The sequence below is a fragment of the Ovis canadensis genome, chromosome 12 (genome assembly GCF_042477335.2).
Source record: "Ovis canadensis isolate MfBH-ARS-UI-01 breed Bighorn chromosome 12, ARS-UI_OviCan_v2, whole genome shotgun sequence".
Classification (NCBI taxonomy): Eukaryota; Metazoa; Chordata; class Mammalia; order Artiodactyla; family Bovidae; genus Ovis; species Ovis canadensis.
In genome coordinates, this window is record NC_091256.1 from 90431661 (window position 1) to 90459528 (window position 27868).

At 63.5% G+C, this 27868-nt stretch overlaps 1 protein-coding gene across 2 annotated transcripts in view; it reads right to left on the reverse strand.

Moving 5' to 3' along the window:
* Positions 1 to 232: 232 nt before the first annotated feature.
* CACNA1S (calcium voltage-gated channel subunit alpha1 S) overlaps positions 233 to 27868 on the reverse strand; it is a 56914-nt gene continuing 29278 nt past the window's right edge. Inside the window, exons 17-44 of one of the 2 annotated variants that reach the window (XM_069545073.1) lie at positions 27522 to 27654; positions 26817 to 26946; positions 25714 to 25773; positions 24181 to 24287; positions 23593 to 23680; positions 23232 to 23339; positions 21338 to 21390; positions 20992 to 21138; positions 20405 to 20606; positions 19947 to 20105; positions 18369 to 18479; positions 17793 to 17876; positions 12801 to 12857; positions 11854 to 11982; positions 11193 to 11258; positions 10463 to 10554; positions 9762 to 9921; positions 8508 to 8635; positions 7484 to 7580; positions 6964 to 7066; positions 6124 to 6225; positions 5795 to 5919; positions 4038 to 4166; positions 3177 to 3427; positions 1911 to 1996; positions 1157 to 1248; positions 855 to 983; positions 233 to 750 (exon numbers count right to left, since the gene is read on the reverse strand). In XM_069545073.1, the coding sequence (XP_069401174.1) occupies positions 499 to 750; positions 855 to 983; positions 1157 to 1248; positions 1911 to 1996; positions 3177 to 3427; positions 4038 to 4166; positions 5795 to 5919; positions 6124 to 6225; positions 6964 to 7066; positions 7484 to 7580; positions 8508 to 8635; positions 9762 to 9921; positions 10463 to 10554; positions 11193 to 11258; positions 11854 to 11982; positions 12801 to 12857; positions 17793 to 17876; positions 18369 to 18479; positions 19947 to 20105; positions 20405 to 20606; positions 20992 to 21138; positions 21338 to 21390; positions 23232 to 23339; positions 23593 to 23680; positions 24181 to 24287; positions 25714 to 25773; positions 26817 to 26946; positions 27522 to 27654 (3380 nt within the window). In that variant the 3' untranslated portion in view covers positions 233 to 498. The remainder of the gene's footprint in view (positions 751 to 854; positions 984 to 1156; positions 1249 to 1910; positions 1997 to 3176; positions 3428 to 4037; positions 4167 to 5794; positions 5920 to 6123; positions 6226 to 6963; positions 7067 to 7483; positions 7581 to 8507; positions 8636 to 9761; positions 9922 to 10462; positions 10555 to 11192; positions 11259 to 11853; positions 11983 to 12800; positions 12858 to 17792; positions 17877 to 18368; positions 18480 to 19946; positions 20106 to 20404; positions 20607 to 20991; positions 21139 to 21337; positions 21391 to 23231; positions 23340 to 23592; positions 23681 to 24180; positions 24288 to 25713; positions 25774 to 26816; positions 26947 to 27521; positions 27655 to 27868) is intronic. The other variant, XM_069545074.1, reaches the window with a different exon arrangement.

Below are 27868 nucleotides of genomic sequence, written 5' to 3' on the forward strand. Positions count from 1 at the left end.
GCTCCCTTAGGCCTAGAACGGGGCCCCCCGAGGCTCTGGGGGATGGGCAGGCAGTGGATATCGGTCCAGCTGCGGGGAAGGGCAGCTGTGAGGGGCCTGGACATGCGGAAGCTCCACAACGTCCTCAGCGGCCCCTCAGCCCCTGCAGGAGGACCATCCAGAGGCCCCTCCTTGGGAGCAGGGCAGGGGGAGGTATAGAAGGGCCCCCAGAAGGAGACAAGCAGAGGCAGTGCCCTGTCGCAGGCCTGGAGACTTTAATGTCCTGCCAGCACTGACCAGGCCTCTGAACGACACAGAAGCTCTGTCCACTCACACGGCTTGCTGGTGAGGAGCGTGACTTCGCCTTCTTCCCACTGAACTTGGATGCGTTTCCTGACCCCCCTGCCCGCCCCCGCCCATCCCTCTGTCCATCAAGGCTGCTGAGCAGGGCTAACCTTCCCGCAACAGATCCTCCACCCTCGGTCTCGCCAGCCCAGGCCCACACAGACGCCGGGGCCCTCATGGCCTGCGGGGAATCAGGGTCTCCTGGGAGCCCTCACACTGGTCGAGGCTGCCCAGGGAGGACCCGAGGCCCAGGCACCCTCGGGCACCAGGCACGCCCTCCAGGGCCTCGCGTCCCTGCAGAAGCCCTGCGGCTGCCACCTCCACCTCCTGCGGTTCCATCCGGCAGGCCTCCGCCAGCGCCTGGCCCGTGGCCATGACGAAGTTAGCATCCGCCGCCAAGCTGTCCAGGCCCCCTCGCACCAGAGCCTGCAGGGAGAGCAGGCCGGGTGGGTGGTCCCGAGGTGGTGGCCCGCCCCCCATCCTCTCCACCGCAGGCCGTGGCAGGGCCACCCCAGACGCAGCACCCTCACCTCTCGGATCAGCAGGGCTGTGGCTGGAGCTGGGCTCCCGGGGGTCCCGTCCTCTGTCCTACTGCCTAGCGGCAGGGACCCTGGGGTGGGGCTCCTCTCCTCAGGCACCTGAGACTCTGCTCCCACGTGCTGTTTGGAAAGCACCGAGGCATAGACCCCTCAGGGAGGCCAGAGCCCATGGGGATGGGGAAGGCCCAGCCGAGATCCCAGGCAGGGGAGGACGGGGGTCCTGTCCCTCGGGCTGAGTCACTGCCGCCCCCTCTCTGCCTGGAGCCTGCTTCCTGTCTTCTCTGGCCTGTTACCTGGCAGGAGGCGGCGGGAGCCTGGGCCCCGGGTGTCCTTCTCCGGGGCAGCTGTCCCTGCGGCCACTCCACTCGGGACTTGCTGTGGGGCCCTGTGGGCAGAGTGGGCCCAGGGCTCAGTCCTCCCAGGGGCCTTGGGTCCACAGAGCTCCCCTCGGCCAGCCAGCCCCACCCTGAGGCCCTCAGGGTCCTAGAGGTCCACCTACCCCAGGCCGGGCAGGACTCCCCCCTGCCCCCTCTGCCCTCATCTGTCCTTGTGGGCTTGGGAGGGGATCAAGGCCAGACCCCAGCCAGCTTTGGCCAAGCTGATCTTTGTGTGAGTGTGCGTGGGTGAACATGCGAGATATGTGTGTATGGGTGTGCATGAGTCTGTGAGTGTGTCAGGGTCAGAAAACACGCCGAGCACCCTCGTCTCTGCGAACCGCAGCTTCCTTGGTTCCCTCCTGTCCCGCGCGGCTGTCTAGGACCCACTGGGCAGCCACCAGGTCAGCTGCTGAAGGGCAGAGCTGAGCTGCCGGCATGTCCAGGGGCTGTCCTTTGGCCGGGGAGGGATGTGCCCGGGGAGGGCCCTTTCACAGTGCAGACCCCTACCCCCGCCTTCACTCTGGCCCCTGTGTGGCCCCTTCCTCTGGGTGACGAGCTGGTCCCTTTCACCACGGGCTCCCACCTCCTGGCCGGGTTCCCCACCAGACAGCAGGCTCCCCAGCCCTCTCTGGGAGAAGGTCAGCCCCTCAGGGGCACAGGAGAAACTGACCCAGGGCCCCCGAGGGCCAGCCGAAGGGTCCTCCTCTGGCGGTGGGCGTCTCCATCTCCCCTGCGAGCTCCCCTTCGTAGTGGACACTGAAACAGGAGTGTGGCTGGTGAGCCACAGGCTGCTGGCTGCCCCATCCCGCCCTTCCTGGGCCCCACAGCCTTGCCCTCGGGCCTGGGCCCGTTGCTGTGGAGTGGCCTTGACCCCTGAGTCCTCATTTCTGGAAACTCCGTTAGTGTCCCTAGCTAGTTTGGTCCCAGGCCCTCTGTCTTCTCAGGACCTACTCTCTGAGGTCATTTGGTCATAGCTGGACCCCATGGCACATACCCCCTGACAAGACTGCAACGGTCTGGGCACAGGCCCAGATCTGCACGTCCGCAGCACCCAGCATCACGCTGACCCCGCAGTGCAGGCACCCTCTTGGGCATGTGGACCTAATTCAGGGGCTCTCTGGCTGGAATGGGGTGCAAGCAGCCTGGCCTGGGAAGTAGCCGCTCCCCTGACCTCTGCCCTGTCATACCCGTTCCCGAGGGTGAGAAACCCAGACTCTCCAGGCCAAGGACACCCCAGCCCCGGGCCTCGAGTCTAGAACAGGTCTGCGTGGAGCCCAGCCCACACTACGATAGCCAAGGCGCTCTCTGCTCATCCCTCGATCCCTGGCACTCGATCACAGATTATATCCAGTCAGCAACTCGGGGACGGCAATGGCACCCCACTCTAGTACTCTTGCCTGGAAAATCCCATGGATGGAGGAGCCTGGTAGGCTGCAGTCCATGGGGTTGCTTAGAGTCGGACACAACTGAGCGACTTCACTTCCATGTATTGGAGAAGGAAATGGCAACCCACTCCAGTGTTCTTGCCTGGAGAATCCCAGGGACGGGGGAGCCTGGCGGTCTGCTATCTACGGGGTTGCATAGAGTCGGACACGACTGAAGTGACTTCGCAGCAGCCCGAGGCTGGCGAGAGGGGAACCACTGGAGCCCAGATCCAAGACCAAACCTTAATTGTTCGGGTGCACCTCTCCTAACCTAACAGGTCCTGCTCCGGACCAGCCACGACAATGGAAGAAAAGCCACGGGGTGCTGACTGAGGCTGACCCGAGGCTGCCCCCTGCTGGCCACACGAGAATCTGCCATCCGGGCCAGTCTCTCGCAGCATGGCAAAGGCTGAACCCCAGAGAGTGCCCGGCAAAGGCCCGGAGCCCACCAGCCACGTCTACCTGGTCCCACCCCAGCCCCAACATCCCGGGCTGCTAGCTGCTGCCACTACCTCGGAAATGCCCGGCTGTTGCCATGGTTGCTGTTGCCACTGGCAACATTGGCGTTGGCATTGTTGGTGTTGGCGCGAGCAAGGGGGTGGGTGCCCGGACGTTGAGGGAAGTCCTCCAGGAAGACGGGCGATTCCATCTCCTCCATCTCAATTTCAGTAAACTGGAGGGGTCTCTGGTTGGCCATGTGTGGGGCCAAGGAGTTGGTCCTTTCCAGGAAGCTGTCCACCTGGCCAAACAGGCCGCCGGTCCTCTGGGGTGAGGAGGAGAGGGGAGGGACTGAGAGCAGAGGCCGAGAGTGGAGGGCCCACCACCCCGGATGCCAGCCGGTGCCAGGAACAAGGCCAGAGGGGAGCGGTCCAGGCTGAGGTCAGAGAAGGGACTAGCATCCTCAGGGTGTCCTCAGTTTGGGGGATGGACAAGACACCCCTAAGAACTGTAGGGTACCAGGTATTCAGACAGGAATGTGGGGAGTGGGAAGCCTGGAGCCAGGCGTCTGGAGGAAGGGCTCCAGTCCCGCCTCCGCAAGTCACTTGGAGAGTGGCTCTGGACCTCTCAGAGGGTCTCTCTGGGCCCCCGTTCCTATGAATAACCCAAGAAGCTTCAGTGAGGTGGTCCTGAGAGGCCCTCCAGTGAAGCGGGTGGGCGTCTGATGGGTGGAGCTGCCTCGGGCAGGGGAGGAGGGGGAGGTTGGGAGAGGATAGAGGGAGGGACGGGGCACCTGAGGCAGGAGGGTCACTGGTGGGGGGCGTCCCAGGAGCCGCAGGCAGCGGGGCAGCGGGCATCCCCAGCCCCGCGTACGTGGCGGGGCTCCCAGCCTCCTTCCTGGAGCACTCACACTGGGGGACCACGGCCTCGCTCACCCGGAAGATCCCTTCCTCCATCGCGGCCTCCACCACGGCTCTCTCCAGCTCCTCCTCGGCCGTCAGGTCTCCCGAGATGGTGCGGCGGATCTCGGGGGCTGCCTCTTCCTCGATGGTCCTCAGTCCGGCCTGGGGACGGAGAAGGGACTCAGGGGCCCTCCAAGCCAGGAGGGGAGGAGAGACTGCTTCCCTCACTCTCTCCTAATCCGGGCAACCAGGGCTCCCCTGGAGGCCCAGGCCTGTCCATTCTTGCCCCAGGGCTGCTCCTCCAGCCTCTGGGATCATCCAAGCCCTAACGGCTCTCAAGCCATCTTCTTTCGCCCTCACAGGGGCTTCATGCCCGCCCAGGCCTCCAGGTTGGAAAATCCTCTCACTCCACACGGTCTTCACACACATGACCTCTTTCGATTGCGTGTGCCGTCAATGCCACATTGTGAGCTGATCGGAGTTCATATCACCAGCAATGGAACAAATCAAGGTTGGTGTCACCTGACCGTTTGCAGAGAGAACACAGCATCACTGCTGGGACATTCCTGTCCAAGAGGCAAGCCCTCGATCTCATGAGGGAGCGTCCCACAAACCCAGGCTGAGGGCCGTGCTGGCTGGAATCTTCCAAGTGTCAAGGTCACATCAAGGAAAGACTTGAGGAGCTAAAGACTAAGGGATCGCACAGCTAAACACAACATGTGACTCTGGGTCCAATCCTTTTGCCGTGAAGGACATTATTGGGACCGCTGGTGAAACACGCATGGGGTCTAAGGAGTCCACAGGACTAAACGTGTCCATTTCCTGATCTTGTCGGCTGCATCACAGTTATGCAGGAGGCTTATGGAGGAACATGCCCTTGTTTTCAGGAAACACACACTGACCTGCTCAGGGCTGAACACTGGGCATGACTCTCAAATGGTTCAGAAAAAAAAAAAAAAGACTTTTATATTGCACATGCTATTTTTAAAACTCTGAGATTGTTTCACAGTAAAAATTGAAATAAAATTTTGAACACACAGCCCAATTATGTGAATGTTTTTTAAATTTATCCATTACGTGCTTAAAACATGGAAATTAAAAACAGACAAGGGCTTCCCGGTGGCTCATGTGCAGGAGGCACGGGTTTGGCCCCTGGTCTGGGAGGATCTCACGTGCCGTGGAGCAACTAAGCCCGAGCGCCACCACCACTGAGTCTGTGCTCGGGAGCCTTGGAGCCACAGGTGCTGAGCCCACGCACTGGAACTCCCGAGCCTGAGGGCCCTAGAGCCTCGCTCCACCAAGAGCAGCCGCCACAGTGAGAAGCCCGGGCAGCTAAGCGCAGCCCCCGCTCGCCACAGCTAGAGGAAGCGAAGCAGTGAACACCCCGAGCAACCAAAAAGTAAATAAAGCAAAAATTATAAGAAGAAAAACGGGCGACATAACACAAACTTCCACATATATTTGGATACCCAGTGGGTCATTTCAAGCCCCTTCCTTCCCCTAGGAGACCTACCCTCTTTGGAGACCACTGCTCCCTCCGAGCCCAGTCTCTCCCTGTGTTCAGGGGGTAGGACCCAGGGCTCTGGGTCGCATCATCCCAGGGACAGAAGGGCTCCGGGGTCTTCCTTGAGCTTGAAGCATCTCCCATCCAGGGCTGTCATCGCACCCCCGATGCGTCCTGGCTCCTCCCGCCCTGACTACCTTCCCTGCCGGCCCCCAAAGACAGAGAGGGAGCTAGAGTCCGGAGACCAGCTCAGCAGCGGAGCCCCCGGAGCTCGGGGCGGGCTTACCTGGATCTGCACGGTGTCCTTCTTGGGCCGGTACCCATAATACTCCTCCTGGCGCCTCATGAACTTCCGGAAGTGCTCCTGGATGAGGAACGTGGCGTAGAACTTCCCCACCGTCACCTCGTCATCTGCAGAGGGGCCGACCGCGGCCAGTGGGCATCTGAGGCTGGGGTCAGCGTGGGGCCAAGCCGGGACTGGCGCCCAGCTCCCCTCCTCTTGCTGGCCTGAGCCCATGGCGTCTGCTCAAGGCCATAGAGGGCCGGGCCACGCGCCGACGCCCTTGGGCTCCCCATGGAGGCAGGGCTGCCTCTGGGCCCCCAGGGCGCACCCACCTCCTATGGGAGGGATGACCTGGTCCAGGAGCTTCATGCTGGTCCTCTTCCAGACCTTCTTGATGATGGCTCGCAGCTCCTCGTTGGCCTGCTCGAAGTTACCTGGGCAACGGACAGGCCGGGTCAGCAGCACTTGACGGGGCCACCTCTTGCTCAGCAGACGGTGGCTGGCTTTTCCCTGTGGCAGCTGCTGCCCTGGGCACAGACTTTGCTGGCGGGGGGACGATTGCTGTGCCCCTGGGGCAGCCCAGCCTCAGGTCACGTTTGCCCCAGGCCTTGGCTTCCAGCACCCAGACTGGCTGACTGCAGAGGCTGTCCCCTCCTGTCCTCCCTGCCATACCAGGACAGTCATCAATCCCCCCGCACACTTGGTCTGTTCCGCCTCCTCCAGGCAGCCCTCCAGGCACTCCGCCTCGGCCCCTCCCCGACCCCGCCCCCCTCTCCTTGTCCTCTGAGGACCTGCTGCGTGCCATGCTTCCCTTTGGGCTGGCTCCGACCCAGCTGGGTCCCCATGTGAGCGAGGCCCCCTCACCGCCCCCCACCCTGTCTGTCTTCCGGGCAGGAAGCCCTGCCCCGAAGTTCCTGCCTGAGGCCCCCGGGCCCACACCTCTCGCACTAACACTGCTGCCTCCCACCTCACCTCCATCAGAGCTGGCTGTGTGAGGACAGAGGCCGGGTGACTCTGCCCTACAGAACCCGGGGGCACCCGCTGAGCCTAACGTGGCCTCGGCCTGGGTCCCCCCTCTGCTTCTCCCTGAGACTCCTGAGCCCGACCTTCAGCTCAGAGGGCCTGGCAGGACCTGCGGGAAAGCCCGGCCCCCGGGGAGGGGCTGCCCACACCTTCTGTCTTGATCTTCAGAGCCGTGCGCACCAGGGCGAAGAGCGTGGCGTTGAAGGTGACCGTGCCGTCGCTGTTGAGGGGCATGTTCATGCCCACCAGCCGCTGTGCGGAGAGGGGGCTCACTGCGGGCGGGGCCGCTGGGCAGTGCTGTCCTTGCCGGGTGGGGCGGCGGGGGGCTGGGGGACGGGGCTCACTGCGGGCGGGGCCCCTCGGCAGCGCTGTCCTTGCCGGGTGGGGGCGGCGGGGGGCTGGGGGCGGGGCTGGAGGAGACTGACCACGAGGGGAAGGGGACGGGGCTGGGGTGCAGGTGCCCATGGTGCCCTCCCTGACGGGGTAAAACATGAGCTGGGGACACTGCTGAGATTTAGGTCCCAGGCAGGGATGTGTGTGTCCAGGGGACACCTGCTCTAAAGTGACTCACCCACTCGCCCCACCCCAGGGCCCCTGCCTCCTCCTCCGGGGTGGGGGTTGGTGAAGGTGGGAGGGGGGTGCCCACCCCTCGCTGGCAGCGCTGGTTACCTTACATGCTACCCGGTGGGGGCAGAACTTCCCGAAGCCCAGCGGGGGCTGGATCCTCCTCAGCAGGGTCACCACGTCCAGGTGCTTGATCCTGCCCCTGCAGGGGGACACCAGACCTGTGCACCAGCCACCCCAGGACCTCCCTCCCTGCTTGGAGAAGGGCCAGGGGAGGGAGCCAGGAGACAGGGAAGCCTCCTGACTTCCAGCCATGTGTGGGGAGCGGAAGCTGGGTTTCTTTTCTGAAGAAGGAACAATGTTCGAACTCACCGCTGCCCAGCGCACAGAATGGGCTCTCTGTTGGCGGGGCTGGGGGGGCAGGTAAGAAGAGGCCAGTGTCCTCAGATACAGGATCTCCGGGGCTGGGATCCAGACCTCATTTTTCCCAGGGGGAGCCTTCCTTGGGCTCAAACTGTCTGGGGGCTCTGGGTTGCATTAATAGTAGAGGGTGTGCATCAAGGGGGGTGAAAGCCGGCTTGCAGAGACAGGTGGAGACTGCAGGTGCTGCCACAGGGCTAACCAACGCCTGTCCTGGTTGGCACAGTGCCTGACACCTGGGAAAGTCCTCAACCGTGAGCAGGCAGCCCGGCTCCACAGAGTTCAAGTGCACTCGAAGGCCCTGGAGGCCAGGTTACCCCGGTACAGATTCTGACTCGGTCAGTGTAGGGCGAGGCCGGGGCCTGCACTTTCATTCAGCTCAGCTGCTTGGTCAGTGACCACATTCTGAGCAGTGGGGCCTAGAATGCCTGGGGAGGTAGTGAGCTCTCTGCTCCTAGAAGCGTCCAAGCAAAGCTGGATGGCCATCTCCCAGACGACCAGGGGGCTTCTGCCCTGGGGGCTGCTGGTTCCCTCCCAACCCCGAGAGACTCCACTTCTCTGCTCTGGGCCCTTGGGTAACAAAGGGAAGGAAAGCCTGCTCCTTCCTGCTGGACTGGAGGGTGGCTCGCTGTTGGACGCCAGGCGGGGCCTAGAGTGGGAGGGGGCCGGGGAGGGATGGTCCAGCAGAGGGCCGGCAGCCTGGACTCACGTAGCCTCTGGGTCGTACTCCGCCCAGATGGCCTTGAACTCATCCAGGTGATGAGGGCCCAGGATGGACCAGTCCCGTGTCAGGTAGTCAAAGTTGTCCATGATGACGGCCACGAAGAGGTTGATGATCTGTGGGAGGAGAGCAGAGGGGTCCCTGCACGGAAAGGCAGGTGGCACGGTGATGGGCTGGGGGTGTCCAGGGGGCCTGGGTGTCCAGGGGGCCTGGGTGTCCATGGTGCCTGGGGGTGTCCACAGGGCCTGGGGGTGACCAGGGGGCTTGGGTGTCCATGGTGCCTTGGGGTGTTCATGGGGCCTGGGGGTGTCCAGGGGGCCTGGGTGTCCATGGGGCCTGGGGGTATCCAGGGGGCCTGGGTGTCCATGGTGCCTGGGGGTGTCCACAGGGCTGGGTCTATAGCTTCTCCAGGGGGCCTACCTCCCAGCCCTTCTGGCAACTGTGTCCTGCACACAAGCAGCCTGTGTCACTGCTTGGGTCCAGGAAGTGTCCTCTGCCCGGGCTCCAGGGACTGACGCTTTAGGTCCCAACCTCAGCCTCTCGCCTGACCCCCGAGGGACGCTGTCCCCCCGGACGCTGCCCCTGTGCTGACCTTGCCTGTTCTGTATCACCCGGTGCCTCTGAAATGCAAGCTTTGTTGCACATGGACCCCTGGCACTCAGCTGGTGTCTTCAGGGCCAGGACAGTGTCCTATTCACATTTCCGTCCCTTGCCCTGAACTCAGGGAACATGAGATGCTCAAAGTGTTTCAGTAAACAGACGAAAGAGAAAGAGCGAGGGTCCGGGACTGCGGGGCTCTCTGCCTCCTGTGTGCGTGTGCAGGGACGGAGCCCTGAAGCCGCAAAGCCGTCTGGGCTCTGCTTCCAGACTCTCAGCCCCTCGAAAAAAAGGCAAGCTTCTCTTCCAAGGGAAGAGGCAGGGGCAGGCGGCTTTGCTGTCTATTTCAGGAAGTAAAATAGAAGCCTCTGGTTTAGTGCAGAGTCTCAGTAAATTCTTCTGATTTTTTGATTACTAATTGCTAATGGCAACAACACAAAGGTGAAACCTTTTAACGACAACTCCGGAGCCCGAGACTCGCCCCTAGGAAAAGCAGCTGCACCCAGACCGACCACAGCAGGGACACTAGCCGGAGCCCCGTGCATCTCCTGCGTCCCTGAGCTGCATCCCGGGAGGGGCAGAGGCGGCCAGGGGGGGCGCGGGGCTCCCCTGGGCTGGGCGCCTCCCGCCCGCCCGGGCCCTCACCAGGAAGGCGCACAGCATGTAGAAGCTGAGAAAGTAGTAGTAGGCAAAGTCGGTGCCACAGGTGTACTCCTCCCCGGGGGCGTAGTCCGACTCGGGGTCACACAGCTGGCCGTAGCTGCAGGCCAGCAGGATCTCCTGCCACGCCTCCCCCGTGGCGCACCTGGAAGGCACAGGTCCCGCACCTCTCACTCTGGGCCCCAGGGGAGGGAGCCGCCAGCCCCCTGCGAGCAGGACGTTCGGGAGCAGGTTGGCACCCCTCAGGACCTGGGGTCCACGGGCTGCCCCTCTGCACTGAGGCTACCCTGCTCTACCTCTCGTGGGGTGCCCTAGGCAGGGGCTAAACCGAAAGGGGGCTTCCTGGACAGAGGCGCAAAATCGCCCCAAGACTCACGTCACCAGTGGGGCAGCCACAGGAGCGTGGGGCCAGAAGTCGTCGAGGCCTCACCCTCCCTCTGAGGGACACTGGACCTCTGCCTCCCGCCTGGGTGCAGCGAGGGTGGGGGACATGCAGGACCCCAGAGCACCGGGGAGACGGCGGCCACTCGTCTAAGAGTGATTGAAAGGGGGGGCGCAGGCTGTCCAGGGTGAGCATCCAACAAGGACAGCAAAGCCTTGGCCCTTCTGGGAGAGTGCAGGGCCCACGCGTAGGAAGCCAGCTGGCCTCCCACAGACTTGGGGAGGGGGTGGCGGGGGCCACCTGCCTGAAGAGCAGCAGCACCGCCTGAGGGAAGGTCTGGAAGTTGTTGTTCCGGTTGATCTGGGTCCCGTCCACCAAGGCAATCTTCCCGAACATCTGCAGGCCATGAAGGGCTGGACTGTGGACCTGGACAGGTCTCCCACCGGCCCCAGCACCCCCGACACCCTCCACCTCAGGTCACACAAACCGGGCTACAGCTGACCCCTGAGCAATGCCAGGGTATAAGCCTATAGTCAGCTCCCCGCCGTGTATCCACGGTTCCACATCCACGGACTCAACCAACCATGAATCCCGTGGAGCCTTAGTACAGCTCCCTGAAAAATTCACAGATACGTGGACACCCGAAGTTCAAACCTGCCTTATCCAAGGCTCACTTGTGTTTCCAAGGCTGGGTGAAGGTTTTCTCCTCAAGCCAAATAAATCTGGTGAGGGGGACAGTGTTCCTAACCAAGAGCTGACTTAGGGTCTCAATGTAGAGAGCAGGGTGCTCCAGGAGAGGGTAGCTGAGACCACCAGAACCTCCAGCAGGGACTGTGGAGAGCAGTTCCGCCCTTGTCCATCTGCCCACAAGGTTCCCCTGGGCTGCCTCCTCCTGACTGATGCTGGGCCGGCTGGGAACCACCTCCTCCTCTGGGGCTGTGGCCAAGCCCCGGGCTGCCGGGATGCAGGGGGCAGGCTGGGTGAGGGTCCAGCCTGCAGGCCGGCCGGCCTCCCAGGGGCCCTCGGGCCCGCACCTGCATGCCGATGACCGCGTAGATGAAGAAGAGCATGACGATGAGTAGGGCGACGTAGGGCAGGGCCTGCGGGCGAGGGCGGCGGCTCAGGGCGCAGGGCTCCGCCGCGCGCCCGGTGCAGGGCCCCGCCGCGCGCCCAGTGCAGGGCCCTCCCTTAGCTCCCTGGGGACCCCAGGCCCCTGGGCCGCACCCACGGTGGTCCCAAAGTCCCCGTAACCCATGCGGATACGTCCCGTGGGTGGGCGAGGTCCCCTAGTGCGCAGGGTCCTGCGGGTGGGCGGGGTCTCATAGGTGGGCAAGGGTTCCCTGAGCGGGTGGGCTTCCGGGGTGGAGAGTCCCATGGGTGGGGGTGTGGGGTCACATGGGTAGGCGGGGTCCTGGGGTGGGTGCGGCCCCCTGGTGGGTGGGGTCCCATGGGCGGGGTCCCAGGCGGGTGGGGTTCCGTGGGTGGGTGTGGTCCCCCATGGGCGGGGGTCCCCGGTGGGAGTGGTCACAGGGTGGGCATGGTCCAGCGATGGGCGGAGCCCCGTGGGTGGGCGGGGATCCTGGGGAGGGTGGGGTCCTGGGGTGGGTGCATGGGAATTTTCCCAGGGTGGGCGCGGTCCCATGATGGGCGGGGGTCCCGGGGTAGGCGGGGTCCTGGGTGGGCGGGACTGCACACCTGGAAGGACTTGATGAAAGTCCAGAGCAGCGTGCGCACGCCCTCCGCGCGGCTCAGCAGCTTGATCAGCCTCATGACCCGGAACAGGCGGAAGAAGGCGCTGGAGATGCGGGCGCTCTCGTCGGGGTCCTGCGGGGCGCAGCCCCAGGGTCAGTCTGGGGCCGGGAGCGGGCGGGGTGAGGGCAGGCAGGCGGGGAGGGCAGTGTGTGAGGGACGTGTCGCGGTGGGGGTCTTCCAGCCCACCCAGCGGCGCCTGCTGGGACCTCGCGCGGACCCTCGCGGGGCCCAGGGCCCTGGGCTTGCTCAGCCGGAGGCGGGGTGGGCGGGGCGCCAAGCAGTGCGCTGGGCGGACAGGGATTCCGTCCGCCCTGGGGGAGGCAGCGGCCAGGCCAGGTGCCTGCCCTCTGTCCTGCCTCGTGTCATCTCCTCCCCAAACTGCCACTCAGCCGAGGACCCCGGCAGCGCTCCCGCCCCTCCCCAGTGGCCCCCCCTCCCGCCCAGCGCAGAGTCTCCCAGAAGCTCAGCTGCTCTGTGGCCATCGATGCAACGGCCCCTCCATGCCCGCCCTGCCCCGCACGTGGCTGTCCCAAGCCGGAAGGCCACTTCCCACGTGCCCCCCGACACACGATGAATGGCCGGGGAGAGCCCCCTGCCCGGCTTTTGGTGTCCCCACAAGCTTGGTGCTGGTGACTTGTCACCGAGGTTCTCTGCCACCCAGTCCTCTCTGGATGGTCCTGTCAGCACAGAGCCCCACTTCCCACCGCACCCATGCACACTCTGGTGGCAGAAAGTCTCCGCCCGCCCCCAACCGGACCCTCGGGGGCCTGCTCGGGGCAGGGGGCCCTGAGCGCGTCCGCCCCATGCAGTCCAGCGGCCAGGCCCGGGCATGCAAGCTGCAGGGCAGAGCTGGCGGGCGAGCTTGGCAGGCTCATGCAGCCTGGAATTACAACGTTCCCGCAGCCGCCACCCAGGCAATACAGTCCCCCGCTGGAGGCCAGGAAAGTCTGTGGAGAGAGAGGGGGAGGGGAGAGAGGAGGGACATGGTGGGAGGGAGGTGAGGCGTCAGAGAGGACAGACCACAGAGGGTTACAGCGAGAACAAGGCGGGGGTGGGGGGGTGTGGGGCAGCGGTGAGGACCCCCGGCGGCGGGGGGTGGGTGTGAGGAGGAGGCTGTGGGGATGGTGAGGCGACAGGCCGGGGGCCAGGGAGCAAGAAGAGGAGGGAGACTGAGCAGGGGCCGATCCCTCTCGCCTCCAAGATGCAGCCCGTGCGTCTGGGGTCTGTGGGGCTGGGGCTGTGTGTGCAGCCACGGAGGAGAGCCCTGCTCACTGTCGCAGGGGAATCCAGGGGTGCTGGCCCCCATGGGGGTCCCACGCTCCAGGGGCAAAAGCCCTCTGGGGGAGTCTGAGACCCCCTGCCTGGGAGCCGGGCCAAGGCTTCCATCTCAGGGGCCAGCCTCCTAGACAGGCTGGGCTGTGTGGGGGCAGCCTTTTCTCCTGTTTACTCTGAGCTCCTCCCTGGGGCCACATTTCTGGAGAAGCCCTGTTTCTGGAGCCCTGGGATGAGAAATCATGGTTTTATCTTTAATTATTTGGGAGACTGGTTCCCCGGGCAGCTTTCTGCTGGACCATGGATTCTCAGCCCAGGCGGCACATCAGAATCACACAGAGAACTTAAAAAAATATACACCTTTGCTGGGTCCCCACTCGGCCGATTAAGTCAGCTCCTGGGGACTGGGCCTGGCTTCCAAGGCGTAAACGCACCCAGGTGATTTAACATGCAGCCAGGCATGACAAGCCATGTGCCAAACCTGCGCTGCCAACGGGGTACCCGCAGCCACGTGGCCATTTGGATCACGGTGAAAACGACACAGGTAAAGATATTCGCATCCCCGGCTGCACTGGCCACATTTCACACCTGTGGCTCGTGGCTGCCACTGTGGACAGAGCAGAGCCCTCCCGGCAGAAAGTGCTAACAGACGGCGCCGCCCTCTCTGCTCTCTGGATTATACAACAGGGATATGAGTCAGCGTTTTAATTCAAAGTCTTAACATGACTTTAAGCAAACAGGCCTGGTGATGGACATCTGCTGTCCCTAAAAATCCCACGGCGACCAATGGCACTCTTGTCCCTCCTGCACAGAAGAAAGGGCTCTGCCCGACCCCAACGCCCCCCCACCCCGCACATGGGCCTCAAGCTCCAAGAAGACTGATTGTCATCCGGGCCGAGACTGAACCAGTGAGAGGTGCTGCCCCCAAACCCCAGGCTACTTCCCAGAAAGGCCTGGGCGTGAAGGAGACGTGCACGCAGGCCCCGGGGGCACCCTGGTCTGCCACCTCGGCCCCGCCCCCTCCAGCTGCATGCATAAGGATGGAGTTCCATCTGTCCTGCGTGTGGGATGAGCCGGACCCCAGGCCAGGCCTGCCCTCCACCACAGAAGGCGCTGCTCTCTGCAGGCGTCCCCTTGCTGACTCCAGATTTGTCCTTAGCCCCCTTCCCTGGCCCCCATCCTGCCCCCACCCACCCACGAGGGCTGGCCCTGGGCTGGCAGGGCTGCAGTGCTCATTGGTGGGCCGTGGGCGCACGTCAGCTTCGGGCTGGTCCCCTCCTGGAGTAAGTTCCTCACGGACACCTGTGTCCCTGTCGGGGGCTGGCCAGGCCTCTCCAAGATGCTGGCAGGCGCGCAGTCTGGGGGATGCGGCCTTGTGATCCCAGCCTCAAGCTCCGGGATGCCCTTCCTGTCCCCTGCTCCCCTCCTTCACCTGCAGCCTCCCCAGCTTCAGGTTCTCGGCGAGGCCGCCCTGCCGTCTGTCACCCCCACAGCCCACAGCCTGGGTGCTCCCTGGCCACAGCCCAGAGGCCCTGCTGGCTGGATGCTGTGGGAACCTCCACTCCCCTGCGCTCCAGCCGTCCCCTCCCTCTGTGTATGGGGCGGCTGCCACGTGCTGGGGGCAGTGACCCGTGTTTCCTGGCCTGTGTTTCCAACGACGCACGACCCACCCCATACGCAAGGCAGCTCCAAGCCCCAGTGCAGAATCATGGAGATGCCCACCTCCGCCAATGTCCCCGACGCCTTCCTTCCTGAGGCCCCGGGCAGCACTTAACTCATCCCGCTGTCCACACAGCCACGGGACTCAAGTCCCCCTCCTGCTCGGGGATGAACCGGGTTCCCAGAGCCAGCGCTCGCCAGGGACCCCAGGGCTCCTGCCTAAGGACATGTATCCTGCAGGCGCCCCCACCCCCCATAGCCTGATTCTCCCTGGAGCCCAGGACGTGCTGTAATTTCTCCCGTTTTCAAAAGAAACTCCCCTTGGCTGCACACTCTCTCCTACTTCGAGGCTCCTTCTCTTTGTAGGAAAAAGAGAGAACCGTCCAGGCCCTCAGCCCGCTCTGCCTCTCACCCATCCCGACTCCCGACGGGTGTCCTTCCCCGGGAGGCCGTAGGGCAGGGGTCCTGGAGAGCACCACCGGCCAGCCCCCGGACCTTCGCCCTCCAGACGCCCTGCTCTCGGCCGCTTGTCTCACCCACTTCCACAACCCTAAATGCCAGCTCCTTCCTGGAGTCTCCGACTCGGGGCTCCAGCCTGACCAGCCTGTGTGCTCCAGGCCTGTGAACCCGAGCCCGCTCCGCGTCGCCACCTGAGCTGTCGCACCCCAAACAGGACTCTTGGTTCCTGCCCTACTCCCCCTCCTCCCGGAGTTTCCAGGTCTCAGAAAACGGAAGCTCAGTTTCTTGGGCAAGATCCTTGCAGTCACGGTTGATTACTTTTCCTCCCCCCGAATCAAGTTCATCAACAAATGCTGTCAGCTCAACACTCCAAGCAGATCCAGCTGCTGGTCACGGGTCCCCTCCACAGCTCACGTGCCACCCCTCATCGGGTGACCAGAGCACGTCCTGACCGCTCCCCCGAGTGACCCCGAGTGTCCCCTGCAGCTTGCTGTCAGTGCAGCACCCAGAGGGGCCTCCGAGAAGCAGAGTCAGACCAGGTGTGAGCGCCTCCAGGGGCTCTCATCCCCCCAGAACAAAATCTCGGACTCTAACAAAGAACTAATTAACAAACTGTGGAAAATTCTTCAAGAAATGGGAATACCAAACCACCTTACCTGAGAAATCTGTATGCAGGTCAAGAAACAAGTTAGAACCGGACACACAACAACAGACTGGTTCCAAATCGGGAAAGGAGTCCCTCAAGGCTGTACATTGTCACCCTGCTTATTTAACTTACATGCACAGTACATCATGCGAAATGCCAGGCTGGACGAAGCACAAGTTGGAATCAAGATTGCCGGGAAAAATATCAATAACCTCAGATATGCCGATGACACTGTCCTTATGCAGAAAGCGAAGAAGAACTAAAGAGCCTCTTGATGAAAGTGAAAGAGGAGAGTGAAAAAGTTGGCTTAAAACTCAACATTCAAAAAATGAAGATCATGGCATCCAGTTCCATCACTTCATGGGAAATAGATGGGGAAACAATGGAAACAGTGACTGATTTTATTTTCTTGGGCTCCAAAATCACTGCAGATGGTGATTGCAGCCATGAAATTCAAAGACGCGTGCTCCTTGGAAGGAAAGTTAGGACCAACCTAGACAGCATATTAAAAAGCAGAGACATTACTCTGTCAACAAAGGTCCGTCTAGTCAAGGCTATGGTTTTTCCAGTGGTCATGTATGGATGTGAGAGTTGGACTATAAGGAAAGCTAAGCACTGAAGAATTGATGCTTTTGAACTGTGGTGTTGGAGAAGACTCTTGAGAGTCCCTTGGACTGCAAGGAGATCCAACCAGTCTCTCCTAAAGGAGGTCAGTCCTGGGTGTTCACTGGAAGGACTGATGTTGAAGCTGAAACTCCAATACTTGGCTACCTGACGAGAAGAGCTGACTCATTGGAAAAGACCCTGATGCTGAGAAAGATTGAAGGCAGGAGAAGAAGGGGACGACAGAGGATGAGATGGTTGGATGGCATCACTGACTCAATGAACATGAACTTGGGCAAGCTCTGGGAGACAGTGAAGGACAGGGAGGCCGGGCGTGCTGCAGTCCATGGGGTCACAAAGAATTGGACGCGACTGAGTGACTGACTGAAGAAAGGATGTGGTCCAGCCCCTGCCCTGTTTCTGAGCTCAGCTCCCCCACTCCCCAGCCCTGCCACCAGGCCTCCCGCTGGCCCTCAGCCCACCCCCTCCTAGCTCCCCCTGCTGAGGGGCTGTGCTCTGCCCCCCACCCCGCATGCATGCCTCCTGCAGGGCTGGACTGGGGCCAGCCGATGCCACCTCCCACCCCTTCACTGGCCACGCCTGCCACGTGGTGGGTTGGTTTTCACTGCCCGTCTCCCCGGGTGCCCCTGTTCATTGCTGTATCTCCAGCCCACATAGGGGCACGAGGAAAGTATCTGAGGAGGCGATGACCGCCTCCCTAACTGGGCACCTGCTTTCAGCCGTCTCGCCTCCAGATTCACTTTTTAGAAGTGCAGCTTTGATCCTTCCACTGCCCTGTTCAGAGACCCCCAGTGACCCCCCACTGCAGGCGACACAAGGTTCGAGCCCCCACTTGCCTCTCCAGCAGCTCCCCCGGCCCCGCACTCTGGCCTGCTTCTGCTGAGCTGAGCTCTCCACGCCCCGAACCTTCTGTTTACTCATCTGCCTCCCGCAGCCACCCTGCTGGTGTGGCTTGTCCCCTCCCCACCTCCCTTTCCTGAAGGTCCCTTCACATGGCGCCACCTCCATGCAGCCTTCCCTGACCACCCCACCCGGAAAGGACGGCTCCTGCCCACTGTGGCGCTTGCTGTGGGCTGCCGGGCACCCTCACTGTGCCTGGACTCAGGTGTGTGCTCTGCAGGGTCTGTGGTCTGGGGTGCTGGGCTGCACACCGGTGGGTCCCCCACAAGGGTCTGTGGCCTCAGCCCCGCCCCAGCGATGGCTCCGCCCACCCGGTACTCACATCAATCTCACTGAGGATGACGTCGATGATGCTGCCGATCACAATCAGGAAGTCAAACACATTCCAGGGGTCCCCAAAATAGCCCTGGGGGAGGGGGTCCCAGGGTGAGCTGTGGAAGGAAGGAGCTCGGCGGCCCCTGTTGCAGAATTGCTCGGGGGGCACGATGCCACTTCCCGGGGGTGCTCCAGGGCCCCTCCTCTGCTCCCTTCCCTCCAGAGCATAAAGTGGTCCAACAGGAAGGCAGCATGCCTGGGAGACTCAGGATTGGGGTCCTGTCCACACAGGGAAGTCTTCCCCTGCCCGGCCCCCTGAAACCCAGTCTGGGGCTTGCGGGCAGACCTGACGGGGTGGGGTGGGTAGTGTGGACTTGGGGACCAGGACATTCCTTGTCCCTGCCGCTCAAACGCTCAGGGACCAAAGGGGCACCGGCACATACTGTCCACTCCTGCGGCCAGAACTGAGCGGCCGGCTCTGAGTGCCTGAGGGCTGCCCGGGAGGACGAGGCCGTGGGGGGCTCCGTGGGAAGGTCGCCCCGTGGCCACACATGCTCGCCTCTCCCCCGAGCCCAGGACTCACCCTGGCCTTGAACGCCATGAGCTTGAGGACCATCTCCAGCGTGAAGATGATGGTGAAGGCCACGTTGAGAATGTCAGAGATGTGGTTCATTTGCTCCGACTGGTTGTAGTGCTGCGGGGGGCACAGCGAGGGGCTGGGCGGCTCCCCCAGAGCCCCGCCTTCTTCCCTAGCCCCTGCCTTGCTTTCCTTGGTCTCAGAGAACCCGGAGCCTGCTCCGGCCACGTCCAGAATCCTACTGGGCCTCATGGCCACGCCCTCTCCCCGGAAGGACTGTGAGGGGAGGAGAGGATGGCCCAGCCCTGGTCCCACGAGCAGGTTACCCACACACATCTGTTCTGGGAGGCCAGCAGGGGAGCTCTGTGGCCAGCTTCCCGGAGCCGCCTAGGTGCAGGACCAGGAGAAAAGCCCCCTGGTTCTAGGTCACCTGTGCCTGCCGGCTGCCCCCCTGGGACACGGCGGCAGCCCAGAGCAGCACCCGCAGCCCCTTTGAGTGTCACCTATGACCCTCCTGAGATCTGTGTTCTCCAGCATTTCCCAGGAGTCTCTCTCATTCTTTTAAAAATAAAGTTGACAGAAGCCCACTTCTTCCCCAAAACCTTCCCAGGCAGCAGAGGCTCTGGCACTGCCCCTACCCCAGCCCTACCCATCCTGGCTGGACTGCCGGACCCCTGTTCCTGCCTCGGGCCCCCACGTGAGCCCAGCCCTTCCGCTCTGGACCCCCAGCTCAGGACTCCCTTTCCAGACCCGCCCCACCCGACAGCCTGTGGTCCTTGGGAGTGTGTGTGACTCCTGGGCCAGGGGCCTTGCTGTGCGATTCTATTGATTCCCGGGCATAAGGGATCAGATAATTAAGGCTTCATAACCATGCTGCTTGAGGAGCTTCCCTGGTGGCTCAGCGGTAAAGAACCCGCCTGCCAATGCAGGAGACACAGGTTCGACCCCTGGGAGGGGAAGATCCCCTGGAGAAGGAAATGGCAACCCACTCTAGTACTCTTGCCTGAGAAATCCCATGGACAGAGAAGCCTGGTGGGCTACAGTCCACGGGGTCCTCAAAGAGTCGGACACGCCTGAGGGACTGAGTGTGCAGTGATGCTGCTGACTGTGACCTGCCTACCGAGTGTGCTTGTCCCCTCAGACACCTGTGCTGTAAATATTAAACCCACTTTTCTTGGGACTGGAGCCAACATTCCAACCATCTCCACCACCCAGAAGCACAGCAGCAGGAGGAAGACAGAGAAGGCCCTTTGGGCTTCCCACAGGGCCCACCCCGAGCAGCCGCCCCCTTCCCAGAGTGGCTGCGGCCCCGTGTGCGCCTGAATCACCGCCTTCATACACTGCCGCGTGCCTGGCACCCAGGCCTGCAGCCCACTCCCCTCTCTGCCCCGCGGGGCACCTCAACACAATGGCTGGCATGGAGTGGCTATCCAGCCTGGGGCCCCTCCACTGGGCTGTCCAGGCCCTGGTCCCGGGGGCCCTGTCCCGGGGGCCCTGCCCCGGGGGCCCTGGTCCCGGGGGCCCTGCCCCGGGGGCCCTGGTCCCGGGGGCCCTGGTCCCGGGGCCCTGTCCCAGCGGCCTCACCTGCATGCCCAGGCAGATGGTGTTGAGCATGATGAGGGCGAACATCAGGTACTCAAAGTAGGAGGAGGTGACGACGTACCACACCCGGTACTGGTAGGGGTTCTTGGGGATGTAGCACCTCAGCGGCCGGGCCTTCAGGGCGTACTGCACGCACTGGCGCTGAGACGGCAGGGCCGGGGACATCAGTGCTGGGGGCCCCGCCCCCGCCCCCGCCCCAAGCGCGGCTGTGGCCTCTGCCGGGCTGCTCAGGGAAGGGTCCCCCCAGGCTGTGGTCCCTCCGGAGCCGACAATGCCAGTTTCTAGGGGCTCTGGGCATCACGACAGGTCCACAGGGGGCCCCACCCGACCACCGAGTGCTGCTTCGGGGGGGAGATGGGCTGGAGGAGGGTCGTGGGTCACCCCCACCCCAGGGCCCTTTCCCTGGCCCGAGCCTCATGCCGGCTGCAGGGGCCCAGCACCTGGTTCTTGTCCAGCTCACAGTTCTTGTACTCGGTCTCCCCCTGCTCCTGGAAGGTGACGATGACGAAGCCCACGAAGATGTTCATCATGAAGAAGGCGATGAGGATGAGGTAGGCGATGAAGAAGACGGCCATCTCCACTCGGTGGTTGTACACGGGGCCCTTGTCCTCCTCGTGCGAGTCGATGGCCTTGTACAGCAGCCTGGGGGGGGGGGCAGGGGACAGAGGTGGGCTGGGCGGGCTAGGCTGAGGCTGAGCCCAGCTGGGAAGGGCGGGCCCCGGCCCACCAGCCGTGGGGGGCCGCCTGGACAGTCACCTGTGGAGGAGTTAGGACCCTGTCCGGAAAGGCGGGGCAGGTTGGGCAAGGGGCCTGCCTCCCATCCCACACAGGGTCCCCCAGTCACTCGGGGGGGTGCCCCTGCGGCCAGGGAGGCCCAGGCCCACGCAGTCCCGGTCGGGCTGTCCCTGGAGTGAGCCGCCAGCACCCCGTCCCACACACACGCTGCGAGAGCCCCTGGCACGCCCTCCAGGTGGTTCCCGGGCCTCCCCCAGGCGTGGCTGTGTCTCCAGGGTCCCCGCTCACTCACTCAGGCCATCCCTCGAAGGTGGACACAGTGAAGAGGGACATCATGGCCGAAAGCACGTTGTCGAAGTGGAAGGCGTTGTGCGCCCACTGGCGGGGACGCACCTCTATCTGTGTGGGGTCTCCATCTTTGTACACGTAGTAGTAGCCCCTGGGGTCGGGGGCCAGGTCACCACACTGGACGCGGGCCCCCTCCCCACGTCCTCCCAGCCCTGGGCAGTGAGTGTGCTCTGGACCTGGGACCCTCCCCAAGGTCACCCGAGGAAGGGCCTCTGTGAGCCCAAGGAGCTCGGGTTCCCCAGTTCCCCAGCGGAGGGCCGCCCTGCCCCGCACGAGGGCCCCCTGCACACCTGCACTCCTCCTCCGTCATCTTGGACAAGTCGTTGCAGCTGAAGAACTTCCCCTGCGTCCCAGAGGGAAGGAGGGAGACAGGTTGTCATGGAAACAGGGTGGAAAGATGGGGTGGCAGGGAGGAAGGAGGGCAGGGTCTGGGTCTTCCTCTGCAGGGCGGCCTGGCCGTGGGGCAGGGCCCAGGACTGTCTGTCACACCCTGCTCCCCGCTGGGCAGACAGCAGCGAGGCTGGGCACCGGCTCCCGCGTGATGGCACTGCTGGCGCCCAGGCCGGCCTGGGGAAGGGAAGCACGGGCATAGCCCCTGCCCCTCTGCTGGGTCTCCCTGTCACAGAGCAAGGACCAGGGTGCCCTGCCTCCCCATGTCCCACCCCCACCCCCCCACCCCCGGCTCAGGCTCTGGGACAGAGCCCAGCTGGGACGGATGAGACCTCTTATCTCCACATGGCCCGGGGGTCCTGGCACACCCAACCCCAGGGCTCAGTGGGTGAGCTCTGTGAGCCCCTCTGCGGATTTAAGCCTGAGCAGCTCCTTCTCTGATCTACCTCACACACTGGGTGCCCACGGAAGGTTTCATTTGGGCAAAAGGAAGTGATTGCCAGTCTGCCTGTAGCTAAATTAAATTTGAACCCACAGATACTGGTCCAGGTCCCTCGAGGGCCAGGAGAGGGAACTGCCTCCCCAGGCACACAGGACAGGCTGAAGGCCACACCCATCCCTGTCACCACCTGCCCTGATGTCTCGGAGCAGAAAGTGAATGTATGTGGGCGAGCGGGAACTGGGGCTCTGTTGATAAGAGACTAAGGCACAGAGCGGGTGGAGGGCGGAAGGGCAGCTGCTCCTCGTTCCCTGGGGAGCGAGTCAGGGGGGTTCCTATGTGGCGGCCCAGATGGTGCCAAGGTGAGAATGAGTTGGTCACATCGAGACCCTGCCCTCAGGAGTGCCAGGGTCCCCAGGCTGCAGAGGGCAACGCTGGGCAGAAGGGTGGGGCAGCCTGGCTGGAGCTGGGGGATGGGCCGCACGCAGCTCGCTCTGAGCACTGTTTTGAGACTAAGCTGTCAGTCCCACCACGCCAGGACAGAAAACCACAGGACCCGGCCCCTAAACGTCCTCCAGGAGCCCCACCCTGACAGCTCTCCCCAAAGCCTGCCCCTGTCCGCAGGGACGACCTGGTGGGGTTTGCTGCATGGCCCTCTCAAACCCTAGCAGAGACCTGGACGTAGAGAAATTGCCCTCGGAACGTTAGCTGAATGAATGAAGGATTGTGAGACGAAACTATTGCATGTCTAAGAATGACTGAGGTTACATAATTGTGATGGGAAAGATGGTGCTTTGGGGGCGGGAGCAGAGGGTTCTGGAAGGATCCGGAAGGCCGTGAATGCGGATGTGTCCTCGGGGTTGTGTCTGTGTCCCGCACGCAGTCTAAAAGCCAGAGGCGTCCGGCGGCCAGCTCTGGAAAGGAAGCCGGACTGCAGGGCTGGCTGAGTCCCAGACGGGAGTGAATGGCTGAGTTCCCCCAGGAAACAGAACCGGAGGGGGCAGCTCCCAGACGGGACACAGCAGACCCCCACCCCCGCCCTGCAGAAGCTCCTGGTGGACACACTGGCGGGCACTCAGGTTGCAGAGGCGGGGTGGGTGAGGGTTAGGGCCGGCCCTGTCCCGGAGGGTGGAGGGGACGACAGCAGGGGGGACGCTGCTCAGGCCGGCAGACCGGGGCCTCGATCCGGAGAGCCAGTGAGACAGCGGGGGGCCACCCCTGAGGGTCCGCACTCAGGCTCCTGACAGCGTGCCTTACACCCATGCATTCAGGACACCGGTCCTCACAGCCGGCCTCCCTTTGCTTGGAGGGGACGTGGGCCAACCAGCGCTGGGCGGGGGGCCGGAGGGGCTCACCTTGAAGAGCTGGACGCCGATGCAGGCGAACATGAACTGCAGGAGGGTGGTGACCAAGACGATGTTCCCGATGGTGCGGATGGCCACGAACACACACTGTACCACGTGCTGCAGGGGCGGGGGCCCCGGTCGGCACCTGCCCCTTCTCGCCACCCAGCCCAGCCCAGCCCAGGGGCCTCGAGTGCAAGCCTCGCTGCCTCCCAGCCTGTCGAGGACAGAAGGGGTTCACGGGACAGAGCTGCCCAGGTGCATCCCCATCCCCACTGCGAAAAGGGGGCGGGCCGAGCCGGTGCTGTCTGGGCCAAGTCTGGAGTCAGGCTTGGAGACCCCTTCCCCGAGGGTCCCTCTGTGCCCCTCTCACCTTCAGGCCTTTGGCTCTGTTGATGGCCCGGAGCGGTCGGAGTACTCTCAGGACCCTCAGGATCTTCACCACAGAGATGGCACTGGACCTGGGGGCGGCCTGCTCAGCCTCCCCCTGCCCCAAGCTCTCTGCACCCCCGCCTATCTGCCCGGCCCTCCCCCGAGGCTGCGTGTGTCCCGCCCTGGGGCAGAGGGGCCTCCCGCCCTGGGCTGGATGGCACTGGACCTGGGGGCGGCCTGCTCAGCCTCCCCCTGCCCCAAGCTCTCTGCACCCCCGCCTATCTGCCCGGCCCTCCCCCGAGGCTGCGTGTGTCCCGCCCTGGGGCAGAGGGGCCTCCCGCCCTGGGCTGCCTCCCTCCGGGGCGGCCCACAGACCTGCCCCTCCGTCAGACAGGAGCTCCCCGGGCACCAGGGCCGTGTTCCCCACGGGGCTGAGGGCGACCGCCCTCTCTCCACATGCCCTCCTGGTCTCCCACACACACTCTGCCTGCCGAACCTTGTCACTCAGACCACTTGGTGCCAGCCCAAGAGACCCTGAATGCCATTCCCAGGCAGCCAACCAACCCACATGAGCGGCTGCCCCACTCACTCGAGTCCCATGGAGATGAGGGACACGGCCACCACCACCAGGTCCAGGATGTTGAAGTAGTTGCGGCAGAAAGAGCCCTTGTGCAGGAAGGCCCCGTAGGTGGTCATCTAGGGGAGAGGCGGCATGCTGGGGGGCGAGGGGGGCTGGGGACACACCCCCGGTGGGTGGAGCCTGGGGACACGCCCCCGGTGGGTGGAGCATTGGGCCCCTGGTGGGGTGGAGCCCTGGGACATGCCCCTGGTGGGTGGAGCCTGGGGACACATCCCCGGTGAGTGGATCTGGAGACACGCCCCCAGTGGGTGGAGCATTGGGCACGCCCCCTGGTGGGGTGGAGCCCTGGGACACACCTCCTGGTGGGGGTGGAACCTGGGGACACTCCCCCTGGTGGGGGCACCTGGGGACACTCCGGGCTGAGTCCTCAGGGCGCTGCCCCATCCTCAGCGCCCGGTTCTGGGAGCGCAGGGACCTCTCTTGGGCAGCGAGGCCATGGGGAGCCCCTGGTCTCCTTGTTATGGAAGCCCTGCCCTCTGCCCTGCAGACACAATTCCCCCTCCTCTCTCTCCTCTTCCTCCTCCTCCCTCCTTTTCTTCCTCCTCCTCTCTCCTCCTCGTCCTCCCTGGAAAGTGTCCTAGGCGTGGTTGGGTCAGACTCAACAGCCCATCAAGCCTGAAGACCTTGCCCGGCGCCACCCCCCACCTCAAACGTGCTGTATCCCAGCCCAGAGGGGCCACTTTCTCCTCTCTGAGCACATTTCAAACATCTCTGTACAATGCATCAGTCACTGTTTCGTCCTGGATTGCCCTACTCTCTCTCTGATGAAGTCCTGTCCAATCTCAAGGCCTAACTCTAACGTCACCACCTCCAAGAAGTCCTCCTGGACCCCAAGGAGCTACCATTTCCCTCTGATCAATTTCTTCAATAAACAGGCCCCTGAATGAAGGGACTGTCCTCCCTTCATACTGCAGCCGGCTCTGGGCCTGCTCCCCTTGCACGGCTCGACCTCTGCCCCCAGACCCCCACCATGATAGTGTGAACCCAGTGTGTCCGCTGTGAGAACAGGAGGGCAGCGGTGTGCCATGGATGTGGGGGCACGGGGCGGGGGGCGTGAGAGGGCAGGGCTGCCAAAAACCCCGCCCAGGGCAACAGCCACTTCTCTGGACCCTGGGGGAGCCCTTTCAGTCACTGACAACAAAGGTCTGGGAACAGATCGCTGCTCCCCATCCGCACTTAGGTGAGCCAAGCCTGGATGGTGGAAGAAGGTGCCCAAGGCTTCACAGACACACAGGGCACTCTGCTGAGAGGTGCACGGGCTGCCCACCGACCGTACCCCAGGCCTGCACCCCCCTGCCTTCTCGCTCGCTCATGCCAGCTTTGAGACCACCCGGCCCCCCGGGTCCTGACAGCCTGTCCCTGCTGCTCTCCGCCTCCTTCCAGCTTGCCCCCCCTCCCTGCAGCCCAGCCCCCGAGGGGGCACAGCCTGTGTGAGCGGGGACCCCAGCCGACCCGTGGTGTGGTCTCATGGCCTTCGCTCACCTTGAGGACAATCTCCACAGTGAAGACAGAGGTGAACCCGATGTCAAAATACCCGAGGATCTGGTGGCAGGGCAGGGGTCAGTGAGAGAAGGAGCAGAGCAGGGCCGGCATCGTTACCTTCATCACCACACCGCCGTCACCGTCAAGACCACCCCCACCCCACTACCACCATCCCCCTAACACCATTCCCCCCCACCACCAACAGCACCCCCACCCCACCATCCCCTCACTATCCCCACATCACCAGCCCCCACCACCCCCATCCTCTCCCGCCCCCCCACTATCCCCCCCCACCGCCACCACCATCACACCGCCGTCACCGCCAAGACCACCCCCACCCCACTACCACCATCCCCCTAACACCATTCCCCCCCACCACCAACAGCACCCCCACCCCACCATCCCCCTCACTATCCCCACATCACCAGCCCCCACCACCCCCATCCTCTCCCGCCCCCCACTATCCCCCCCCACCGCCACCACCATCACACCGCCGTCACCATCAAGACCACCCCCACCCCACTACCACCATCCCCCTAACACCATTCCCCCCACCACCAGCAGCACCCCCACCCCACCATCCCCTCACTATCCCCACATCACCAGCCCCCACCACCCCCATCCTCTCCCGCCCCCCACTATCCCCCCCCACCGCCACCACCATCACACCGCCGTCACCGCCAAGACCACCACCATCCCTGCCACCATCCCCCTAACACCATTCCCCCCACCACCAACAGCACCCCCACCCCACCATCCCCTCACTATCCCCACATCACCAGCCCCCACCACCCCCATCCTCTCCCGCCCCCCACTATCCCCCCCCACCGCCACCACCATCACACCGCCGTCACCGCCAAGACCACCACCATCCCTGCCACCATCACTGCTAAAACCCAGCACCCAGAGCCTGTCCAGGGCGCATGCTGTGCCCACACTGTCCAGAAAGAGTGAGTCGGGCAGCTTTGGCCCTCTGGGGACTTAAACTCTAAGCAACTGTGATGCCGGGGGCCACACAGCGGATACAGCTGGACGGGGGGCCTCAGGGTGAGGTGTGGGTGCCTGAGGCCTGGAGTGGGGGGCGCTGAGTTGGCTGCCGTCACCTGGTTCCTCACGGACTCAGCCCGGAGTGGGTCCTCGGCTGCCAGGGCTGCGCTGCTGAGCAGGATGAAGAGCAGGATGAAGTTGGTGAACCATGTGGCGTTGACGATGCGGTGGCACAGGACGCGGATCCTGCGGGCGGGCGGGGGGCCAGGAGGCTCTGAACGGGGCCTTGGGCCCCAGCAGCCTCTGCCCTGGTCAGTGGAGAAGGTCAGCCTGCATCCAGGTGGTCTCTGCTGGACTTGCCGGGCCCTGCCCCCTTCTGTTGCTATGCAGCCCCATCCCATCCCTCAGCAAGCCCTCCCCAACACTCCGCCCATCCCACGGCTCCCATCAAAACACGGGGCAGGCTGCTCTCCAGTCTCGGGTCCTGAGGTTGACCACTGAAACTCCAGGGGAACTGTGGTCTGTTAGCTAAAGGTGTCAGACTGAAGCCCGTGAGAACTACAGCCCCACTTTGCTCTCAGGAAGGAACCAACATATCCAGTCCCGCTCGGACATAAGTAATGTGTGAGGCTTAAAATATATGTCTCCTGGGGATGCTGGCACTTTAAATGGGGCAAAAGATCTGAAGTTAAAGGAATGCCTTTCTCACAGTGTAACTGTAGGCCCAGAGAGTTGGGAGAAGGCTGTCTTCTCGGAGCAGGAAGCAGCCTTCTCTGTGAGACCCCACCACCACCCTACCCCACTGCAGAGGGGCCACCCACTTGTTGGTGGGGCTGAAGATGAAGAAGGCGCTGGCTTCTGGAATGGGCACTGCCTTCTCCTTCAGCTGCAGCTCAGCCAGTGGACGGGGCCGGGGGCTTATTGGGACCTCGGGCTCGTCTTCCTCATCGTCCCCTGTGGGGAGGGGAGAGAGGCTGGGGTGTCTTTCGATGCTTCGCTATTCCCTTGGCTCCTGTGCTCTGAACCCAACCGTGACCCCTCAGCAGCCAGGGAGTGCCATGCGGCATGGGGGGCCAGCAGGGTCCAGCCGGGCACCTCCCTTCCCCACAACACGCTGGCCTGAGAGCTGTCAGCCTCAGGAGCTTCCGGAAGTGGGGCAGGAGCAAGG